The 11,699-nt window shown below is 30.3% G+C and overlaps 1 protein-coding gene across 1 annotated transcript; it reads right to left on the bottom strand.

Annotated features, from left to right (window-relative positions):
- Nucleotides 1-734: 734 nt before the first annotated feature.
- LOC128668242 (uncharacterized) lies at nucleotides 735-1,961 on the bottom strand. The gene has a single exon (XM_053740744.1). The coding sequence runs from the start codon at nucleotides 1,959-1,961 to the stop codon at nucleotides 735-737; it is 1,227 nt and encodes a 408-aa protein (XP_053596719.1).
- Between the last annotated feature and the right edge of the window lie 9,738 nt (nucleotides 1,962-11,699).

The raw sequence follows: 11,699 nt of genomic DNA, 5'->3' as shown, positions 1-11,699 counted from the left end.
AAAATATGAGATTTTTCTCACTCTATCAAAAGAATGATTTTTTGAAACATCAATGTCCATATTATGCTTATCATTTGAAGAAATTAGATACTTCATGCGCATTTCAAAATGTCCAAGAGTTCAAGAGATGGTTATGGCATTTTTATGGAATTTAACCAACCTACGAGAAGTCAGTTCAGATCTTCAATCAATTGAGGAATTTACTGTGTATGGATGATCGAGATATCGCATGTCTTGATGATACATTTATCCTTGAAAATGCAGCCCAGCAAATCGATTTCGCTTGGCGCAAACTACCAGAAGAATTAAAAAATAATGAAAAATTAATGAGCTATCAAAGGTGTCGGTATCATTATATATTCAACGATGATATCCCCGATAGCTTTGCATATCCATTTAAAAAAGATTGCTCTAACTGTAGTGCATTTCTTTAGATTAAGGAAAATATCTATAATTTATTATGTATTTGAGGTTATGTACGGCTAGAGTGTATATTTTTTTTATGTTAAGAAAAAAATACTGTAGTTTATTATGTATTTGAGGTTATGTACGACTAAAATGTATAGTTTTAAGTTTAAGAAAAAAGAGTATAGTTGATGTAAGGCTAAAATGTATATTTTAGGTTAAGAAAAAATATCTATAGTTTATTATGTATTTAGGGTTATGTAAGACTTAAATGTATATTTTAGGTTATAAGTAATAAAAAACACTATATATCAATGTAAAAAAAAAGTTTATTGGATGCTGCTTATAGGATTATACTCGGCTATGCGATCATGTATTATAAGGCAGTAAGCTGATGTCTGTGCAGGAAATTGATTTGCGGATTCAAATTCCAGACGAATGTCCACTGGTCCAGATTTTATCGATTCGTTTTGTTTTGAGCAATCAATAATATACAGTGGTGCTTGTTCCAAAAATTTCTTGTTCGTTAGCAGTGGCTCAGGTTCTTTGTTGTATGAAATTTCAAAAGTTATATACATGTCGTACAACAGAGCATATTGATTGTTTGCAATGTTGAGGTTTAAATTCCCATAAGGATAACTCTGAGAGTTTAAAAATAATTTTATATCTCTGATGTTGCAATGATCAAATACGCTGGCATTTTTAGTTGCGTCATTTTTTCTTGCTGTTTGAAATCCAAGTATCACAAAACGTGGTTTCTCAAGCTGCGTAGAAGTTTTTACTGCCCAAATGTTCTTCGAAGTATTTGGCAATAGAGGATACTCGTACAGCTCCCAAGCACGGAAACTGATTGAGATAGCTGGATCACTTGTGATATAATTTAAAGCTTCAATTTTTTGTTTATCAGCCATAGTCACATGCGGTACAATCCACTCGATTTTTTGCAGCGTAATTTTAACAGCTTCAGCATGAAATCCAGCAGCAGGTGTGGCCATAACGTAGGCATTCAAATCAGCATTCGACCTTATTAAAATCAATTCATGCTTTGCATTGATGACAACTTTATGGTAATCTTCAGCAAATCCAAGCACGAGACTCAGTGGTATAGATACATCAAAGTAGCCATTGTCATTGTGTAATTTGTTTACAGCTTCATCTACAATCCAGCCTGAGTTCTCGAGTGTATTTTGTTGAGCAGGACTCAGTGATGTGTATCCTTTCATGAGACTTGTGATACCGATATTTTTATTACGATCAATCTCAACACCATTGAGCTCGTAGCGTATTTCTTCAAACATATGACAGACTGTCATGTTGACCATGTGAGTAGTTGCACTTACAGCTGTACCATCAGACTTTGTGAATTTTCCGTACATATGTAGTGTACTCTTACTTGAAAGTAGACACAAATCTTGATGTTGAACAGCAATTCTTATTTCATCGCTGTTGTTGAATGTTGATGAAGCATACGGGAGATGAGCATGCGCTTCATAGTGCGCAATTGACTCATCAAAAATAATTTGTCGTTGAATATTTAAGATTTCCGCCGCCGCCATGGTCGTGTACACGTCAAACAACAAAAATAAATTTTTATTTTCTTAATTTTCCACGTAATTTTAGTCCTAGGCTCTGTAGAAACTGAGCGTTCTGATATGTTAACACCTTGTGAGGTACTCGGCGACTGATGTTACTCGACCATGTTGCTATCTTTTTATAGCCAGCACCACTTTTTGTCTCATACACGATACCCATGATTTTATAGACTTTATATGCAGTCTTATGGTTATCGTCTCACCTCTGAAATTAGCCAGTTTTCCGTCTTGATCGATAATTCTTAGTCTGAGATTTTGTATTGCTTGTACGGCGATTGAAAGATAAATGACGTGAGATGGCAATTCAACAATCTTATATCCTGGTGGTACACTTGGAAAAAATTCATGAATTGTGTGAATTCTGTGCTCATTTATGTAAGCACCTGATGTAATGTTGCACTCAACTCTCAGAGCATTGAGTTTTAATATTTTCACTGGTAAATCTGATGAGTGAGTTTTATGTGGTGTCAGCTTTCGGTTTGTAAATCCCAGTAGTGTACCAATAGAATCTTGGGGTGTAAAATTTACAATTTGATCACATTTAATTTCACTTCTCAATTCATTATTATTGGCTTTTATGCTGATGCTAAGTCTTTGTAATTTCTTTTGAATATATTTTTCAATGTCAGTGATTTCGTAACTTCCTGTTGGTATTGTCAAGACTCTCTCTTCAACAGTTTCATATTTTCCAGCTTCTATATTTTCACTCATTATATTATTATTATTATTATTATCGTCAGTTACTGCGACATTGTCATCAAACTTTGTAATTATTGCTACATTTCTTTGAGCTCTTTTTTTCTTGACTATTTTTTTCTCATCAACATTATTTTTATCATTTGTATCAATTTTTTCGATATCAATATTATCCACAGGATAAGAGACATAGAATTTATTAGCACCAACATCAATATTGGGTATTGAATTAAATGTTAATAACTCTACAAGTCCCAGGACATAATTTTTATTCGGTGATAATTCAATTGGGGGGAAATAATTGGCCTTCAACACGGATGTGGATCCTGTCAGTGTTAATGTGAATGACTCAGCCATGACTGATGTGCTCTACACAAAGTCACATCAATTCATAGTTGTCTAGTGAGAAATTTTAGACATAGATGGTCGCATATAATTGTATCAAAATCCTGATATCTTCTGTGATTATATTTTACGCTACCAACATCGAGATACTCCATAAGATCTTGTGGTGGTTGTAAATTACCAAAACTGTCAAAATAAATAACTTTATGATTATTTTTCTTGTATGCAACCCAATGAGTACCAGGTCCGAATTTATCATCAAGATTAATAATAGCTAATTCGTTTTTTCTCGGACCAGTTTTAGGTAAATCATTCCTCATAAAAACACCGCGAAAGTTTGGAATTTTTAGAGCTTTAGCGTATTTCAGTAAGTCGCTGTTTGTAAGTGGTGGATGTGGTAGCTCTACTTGTTTTTTGACTTGCATCCTCTGCCTACTGGATATGGTCTCAAAAATAAACCCATACCACGTCTGTAAGGTCTCAAGTATAAACCTTTACCCATAGATATTTGCTCCTTTTTCAAATTATGACGTTTGCTCTCTTCCAATCGATTTTTAGCAGCACTTGCATCATTTACAGCTTTCGCTATACCAGCAGCACCCCTAGCCAAAGCTCCTATTGCACTCAGGCCGGCAAAAAGTGGTATTAAAAATGGTAGTACACCACCAACTTTGGATGGAACCGGTAGAATTCGTGGCAGCCGAATATTTTTTTTCCCACCAGATTTTTTAACAGCCTGACGAGCTTCTTTCAACGCCGTTTTAATTGGATCACTTCCATGGAATTTTTGGCAGCTATGACAACTTGTCTTAGTGCTACTTGTTTCTTTGCACTAGTCTTTTTCTTGCTAGTCTTCCTCTTGCTAATCTTTCTCTTGCCAGTTTTTTTCTTAGTAGGCTTTCTCTTACTAGGCTTTTTCTTGCTAGCTGTTCTCTTCTTCAACCCCATTCCGAATCTTTTTTTCATCTTCATGATTTTATTTACACTCCACGCAGCAGCTTTTTCACCAATACCAGCGTCCTTTGCTTGATAACATTGCCACGCCTTCTCAGCAAGTATTTCATCAACCTCGTGACGTGCCGCCAAATTTTTGCGATTATACGAGTATGCGATATCGTGTTCTTTACACGCATTGTCCAGAGGATTAATTCCGGGATCACCACGAGCTAATCTTTTGGCTAGCTTTGTACCTAGTCCACAGTACTGGTATCCAGGTATGTGTAGTTCAACTGGTAGCTTATTAATTAGACTGTTTATAAAACCTTTACCACTGGTCTTTACACATGTGCTTTCCATAGTAGCAGCATCATGACTGACTTAAAATGATATAAAATCTGGTACTTATAGCTCGCTGAGTGAGTTGTTGTTGTGATCGCAAACTGGCAACATGGAGTTTAAAAGTCAAGCGGCCAAGTTACCAGTAATAAATTTTGATCAAATTGTTCAAGGTACCGGAGTGAAAAAAGTTAAAAGACACGGCGCTTTATTACCAAACAGTGTACGCACTATATTTTGTGGTCCATCAAATTGCGGAAAAATAAATGCTCTACTCTCACTCATCATACACCCCAATGGCTTAAGATTTGATAATATTTATCTCTACTCAAAATCTCTGAACCAACCGAAATATAAATTTTTAGAATCACTACTTAAACCAATTGAAGGTATTGAATTTTTTACATTCAACGAGCACGAAGAAGAACTAAAACCTGAAGATGCAAAACCAAACTCATTGATGATATTTGATGATGTCGCTTGTGAAAAACAAGATCATATCAGAGCATACTTTTGTATGGGTCGACATAAAGATGTTGACAGTTTTTATCTCTGTCAGACTTATACACGTATTCCTAAGCATTTGATACGCGACAATGCAAATTTTATAGTTCTCTTTCGTCAAGATGAAATGAACTTGAAGCATGTGTATGATGATCATGTAAATACTGACATGTCATACAATTTATTTAAAGACTTGTGTTCAGCATGTTGGAATGATGTTGATGGTAAATATGGTTTTGTAGTAATTGACAAAGACAGTGAGCTAAATAGTGGAAGATACAGAAAAGGATTTGACTGTTTTATAAGTATAAATTAAGTTGTACTTGATAAATAGCCATCAGAGATTAAGTGAACTTTAACCCATCAACATGAAGACCGAGGAGCTTTCAAAGCAGAGAGATGTCTTACATCAGATATCTCAGGCTAGTGATGCTATCCGACGAAAGCACAGAATGCTCAAGTTGGGTAAAGACACAGCTGAGAAGGCAATGGGTGAAATGTTTAAGCCTATTGTTACACCTCTGCAGAGTCTAGTCTGCGTTACAGCCCAATGTAGGGCCCCCATTGGGCAACCTGATTGGGTCCCAAGTGGGTGCACCTAAAAATTTCTAGTGGAGCATCCTTTTATCTTTGATTATCGATATATCAGCAACTGATGATCCCACAGAAAGTTGATGGTGAGTTTTAAAAACTTTAATAAATGCCCTTAAACTATTAGCCATTGCTTTTTCGAACAAAAAATTGGTTCCTTTGGTCACATGAATTTAAAAATGCATAAAAAAAATGGCTTTTGGTGGTTTTTTGGAAAATCAAGCGCTGGATGGAAAAAAATGTGGAAATCAATAATGCTAAGTCTGCCTTTCACAGTTCAATATATCCACAAAAACCCTACAAAGAGCCAGATTAATCCAACCAGCCATTTTTTTGTTTCACTCGATCGAATTTTGGAAAAATTATAGGATCAAGTCTTTTGCTCTGAAAAGCTCATAATCTTTAGCAAAATAAGAAAAAAAAATGTTTCTGAGCTTTGTCCACATTTTTATTACAGCCAGTGCTTAAATTAAAAAAAAAAAGAAAAAACTTTTTTTTCAGAATAACTTTACGAAATTTAAAAAACCAACGACCAATCATTTTTAACACGCTTCCGCCCTTGAATTTCGTGATTTTACTGATCTCTCGTTCATTATATTTAAAAAAATTTTTTTCTTTTTTGAAAATTTAAGAACTGTCTGCAATAAAAATGTGGACAAAGCTCAGAAAAATTTTCTTTTTTTTCATTTCGTTAAAGATTACGAACATTCCAGAGCAAAAAACATGATCCTTTAATTTTTTAAAAAATTCGATCGAGTGAAACAAAAAAAAACGGCTGGCTGGATTAATCTGGCACTTTGTAGAGTTTTTGCAGACATATTGAACTGTGAAAGGCACACTTAACATTATTGGTTTCCATAATATTTTCGATCTAGCGCTTGATTTTCCAAAAAACCACCGAAAGCCCTTTTTTTGTTGCATTTTTAAATTCATGTGACGAAAGGAAAAATTTTTTTTTTTCGAAAAAATAATGGCTAGCCGTCAAAGGGGATTTAATCAAATTTTTGAAACCCATCATTAACTTTCTGTGCGATCTTTAGTTGCTGAGATATCGATAATCAAAGACAAAAGGATCCTTTTCCATTTGAAGACCGATATCTCGGCGACAAGTGGACGTATCAAGGTCTATAAAAAATGTAATTAAATCTGAATAATGAAGGTATCCGATCCTTATAGTGGTTAGGCAAAAAAAAAAATTTCCACGCCCGTAGACAAAAATAAAATTTTTTTTAAATTTGAAAATTTTTTTGTCGCAGGTTTTTCTAAGATTACTCAAAAACCGCTGAGGCTACAAAATTGTAATGGTCTAATCCAAAAACTAGACACTTAGATTTACAATTTTCCAATTTAACAATTTTTTTGTTATTTCTTGTACGACCATTTCTCTCGAAGTTACGGCCTATAGAAAATCTCCCAAAAATTTGGAATTTTTTTTTTAATCCTTTAATTTTTCCCAGTAGTGTATAATATTAAAATTATGTGTATTATTTGTATAATTAAGACTTATTTAACTAAAAATTTGTTATTTGTCTTAAATAAAAAATTACACTGAGAAAAAATTTCTCTTCGGACAATTAAATTGGTTTTGTTAAATTCTGTTAAACTAATATTTAATTGGTGCAACTCAATTTTATTACGTCAACAAAATCTATTTTGTCATTTTTAACAAATGATTTAATAGACTCTGTTTGGTTGACATTAATATTTCTTTCTCTAAGATAATCAAATCATTTGATAAAGTTAAGAAAATATTTATTTGATAGACAACTAAATTATTTTGTAGTGCCAACAAACTCAAATATTAAAGCATAATATCATTATGTTAACTTTAATAAATATTACTTAGACACAAAAAAATATATTCATTTAGAATAAATATATATATTTATTCGATGTTAATAAATATATATTAAAACCTAATGGTTATTGATTTAAAAAGTTATGGTGCTAGGCAGCAGTAGCGGAAGTAGTTCGGTGCTCGTCACTAGATCGCGCCCACCTTTTGTAGTGTCCCTGGTAAGGCACTTATTTCAGAGTTATTATATTCAAAACGTGAAACATTTATGAGACAGGTTCTCCGCTGTTAATTAGCAGAGTGATGATAACCGTATTTGATAGTAATGTAGAGGTATCTCGTAATACACTATGACATTAATGTTTTATATTAATGTTTTCCTGAACAATTGTTGTCACAGTACATAAAAAAAGTACGTATCAAGGAAATGAATTATTTTTCTAAATAAGCATTTATTTAATTGTTAAATAAATATTCTGTCAGTTTAAAATAATATTTAATTATTATTAATAACTCATTCTCTAAGCCTCACTAATATATTTCATTATGCCTACTTTATAAGCTCTACAGGTAATCAATTTGATTTTATGCTTGCTACTTCACGCGTAATTATCTTTACTAAATATTTTGTAGTCTCTAATAATTGGTTTTGTTGGTGGATTATAAAATATTTAGTTAAAACAACCAAATATGTGATTGGCAATAGGTAATCAAATTATTTTGTTGTCATAACTAAAATTTAGTTGTCAGAAGGAAATTTTTTTCTCAGTGTATAATAAAATGAAGTTATTTTCTTTATAATACTATGTATTTTTACTTAAAATTTTTTATTATTATGATTTTAATCTATTTTAAGTGGAATAATTAGGTTATGCGCTAAAATAAGTTAAAAGAATGAGTTCTTTAATCCTAATAAATGATTTATTGTGCCTCAATAAATCGTTTTTTAAATACTACTAAATATTTATTTGGTGGAAATAAATGAGCTTTATTAAATGATTTGGTACCTGTACCCAAATATTTAGTATTGCAAGGTTCGTTACTAAATCATTAAGTAGATATACAACCAAATCTTATTAAATACAACTAAATCCTTCTATCAGTGATATATCAGTTAATATTCAAAATTCTTGAGCGCTGTTTAAACATTTAAATCTGGGCTGAAATTTCCAGCATAGACATGATTTTATAAATATAAACTATTGCTACCACGATAAAGAAAAAATTGAAAAGTAAAAAATCTGAATTTCAATCATTTTTAATATTTTTAAATATATATATATATATATATATATATATATATATATATATATATATATATATATATTAATTGTATGGTCTCTCACACAGATACATACCAATCTCACGCATACATATACATCAAACACGCAACCGGCATGCGGTTTTAAATAATTTGCGTACTAATATCACCTATATTCATTGAGTAGCAGGGTTAGATCTTTTCACATGTGATTTTGACAGTTCTCAATCATTTGATTTTTGTCGTTATTAATCCTGAACATTACTGATTAACTTATACTGCCGATCACACATTTCATTTTTTGTACTTTTTTTATATGTATTTCCTCTTCCAACGAAATCCCTGGCCCTGTATCATAAAATTTGTAGCCTAAAAAATCAATTAATTCTTATAAAAATGTATGACAAATTGTTAGTATCATTTATAAACAATAAAGACGAAATTAAAATTAAACATCAAAAATAGAATTAGCATGATATAATAAACACGGAATAGTATATTGTACAACTAGTGCCGTAAGTTATCGATTGCCCACCAGAACGAAGTTGAGTGCACGAACGAAGTGAGTAGTAATATTTACGATACATTTCTTTCCGTGCAGTGATTTTTCGTATATTTTTTGGATAGTATTACTTAAACTAAGTAAACGATTGTAATCAAATCTTTAGTGATCAAAAAAGACTGTAAAATGGTAGACTGGGTTTAATTTTAGGTACATTTGATAAATTTTATAGTGATTTATCCTGGGAAAATGAGAACAATTCTTATTCTTTAAGTCTTTCCTCACTGATATTTTTTAAACTTATAGGCCAATTTTGCCGATTAAGATGGCATTCGATGAAGTTTTTTAATCTCTGATGCTGAAGTTTTTCTTTGGAAATAATCAATAAAACGTTTTCAATTTTATTCGAAAAAAAAATACTTTTTTGAAATTTTGTATCTAACGATATCGATTAAACAAATGATTCAATTTTGATAGTTGAGGTGGCATTCGACGTGGCTTTTAGAGTGTCAGAGCAGATTTTATTTTGGATTGGATCCATGGAGTAAGTTAGAAGTTATCAAAAAAAAAAAAAACATTTTTAAAAAAATTTAATTTCTGAAATATCTCTGAATGGAACGTACCGATTATGCTCAATTTCTCAAAAATTGTTGGAATGAATGAGCTACTTCAAACGCCGCTTCAAACGTACGTACGTACACACATACATACACTCGAATGTCCTCTAGAAAGTGGTCCGAATAGATTTCTACGGCCTCAAAAACGTCGAGATCTGTTGAAAACTCGGTTTTCGAAAATAAAAATGGTTAACTGTAACTTTTATATTTAATTTTCTTAATTACACTACAAGATAGGTAAAATAAAAATATAAAGCACAATTGAAATATACGAAAAATTTATTTACATAAAAACATGAATATAATATCTATTTTAACTGTTGCGCATATTTTTTATTTCAAAAATACCCAATAAACAAAATTTAAATTGAAAAATAATAAAAACAATAGTATTGTTACGATTATTAAATCTAAGTCGATTACGACTAACTTAATAAATTCATAGAAGAATCTATGTAGCTAGTCAATAAGATCATACTCGGATTTAAATCGATTACAGATTTTCAGATCCAGATGTATTTTTCAATAATTCACATTTATTATTTGCAGGTAGGGTAAATTAAAGCGCAAAAAAAATCTACTTTTTGCGGATAATTTTATTCACCCCGAAGGATGCACGGTTGGCGTAATCATCCCTTTAAATGTGATAAATATTTTATTTCCATTTGTTTATTTTTCATTATTTTTATTTTTCTTTAGTCATTTATTTTATTTTCGTTAGAATAAATCATTTTATTTTTTTTTATGCATAAATATCGTTTATATTAATCCATCGGATTTATTTCTTTCGTAATACCATTCATTACAATATTTACATAAGCATACATACAACTTAAAAAGATCAAACATTAAACGTTCAATAATAAAAATATGTCGTTTGTTATTATTATAATAATTATTATTCATTTTTTTTATAATCATTTAATGACTGCCAATTATACTAAATTTAAGTCCCACTTAGGAGCAATATTTTTTTTACAATTTATCTATGTGCTGAAAATTGTTTTTCTTTCCTTTATTTTCTTAAACTAAAAATAATAATTTTTTTTTTTTTTGTATTAACGAAATTCAAACTGATTATTCAAAGTAATAATTCCTTACAATTTCTGATTGTTAATATATAAATAATTTTAATATAATACACATGATATTTAAGCTCATAAATAATTATCAGAAATTAACGTAGGAAATGCGAATGAAGAAAAAAAAAGTTAAATTAACCCGTAACATCCAACCGTGGTCAACTTTGCTAATATTACGAATTAGCGGCGACAAAGTTATCTAATTGAGAAGAAGCTATCTACTTTTAAAAAAAGCCTGATATATTCACAGGCTATTATTTTATTATTCAAATACAAAATCACTTTTTTTTTTAATTATTTCGTTCTTTAAGTATTTTATTTTATATATATATATATATTTTTTTTTTATTTGTTTATAATAATAATTGTTATAAAAATTTTAATCGATTATAAAATTGGGGATGTCAGCTTGCAATAAGGCTCAAAAAGTTACAATTGGTTCTTGCATATTTTACCATATATAATAAATAATAATTATAAATATCATTTATTATATATACTACTATTTTTTAATAGATATGATTTCATGTGAAATTGTTACTTTGTCTTTGTATATTTTTTTTTTTTTTGACTTTCAGCTTCATCAAATACAAAAAACCAACATTTTTTCTTAATAACTTTTTATTATTATTTATCTTTCGATCACCCTTGTAAAAAATAAAATCTTGCGATTTATTCTTTAGGAATTCGTATATACACATTCAGCTCGTGAGACGATTATCAACTCTGATATTAATTTTTTTTTTAATATTTCATTAGAGTAATTTGCCCATAGCATAACGAATCAAATAACAATCTAATTTAGAAATGTTTTGAAATATATTATTTTTCTTTTCTAATTCTCGCTAGAAAAATTAGAAATTGTAAAAAAAAAAAAAACATAAATGATCAGTTTCTATTATATTAAAAAAAATTGAATGTTCTACGGATGTTAACGTTTTTATATGAAGATTTAGAAATTTTTTAATGATAAGTAGTAAAAACAGAAAATTATTTTAGTTTTTAAATTTCTGTATTTTCAAGCCATTATTATA

Source organism: Microplitis demolitor, chromosome 1, assembly GCF_026212275.2.
Source record: "Microplitis demolitor isolate Queensland-Clemson2020A chromosome 1, iyMicDemo2.1a, whole genome shotgun sequence".
Taxonomy (NCBI): domain Eukaryota; kingdom Metazoa; phylum Arthropoda; class Insecta; order Hymenoptera; family Braconidae; genus Microplitis; species Microplitis demolitor.
This window is presented reverse-complemented; position numbering and strand designations above follow the sequence as displayed.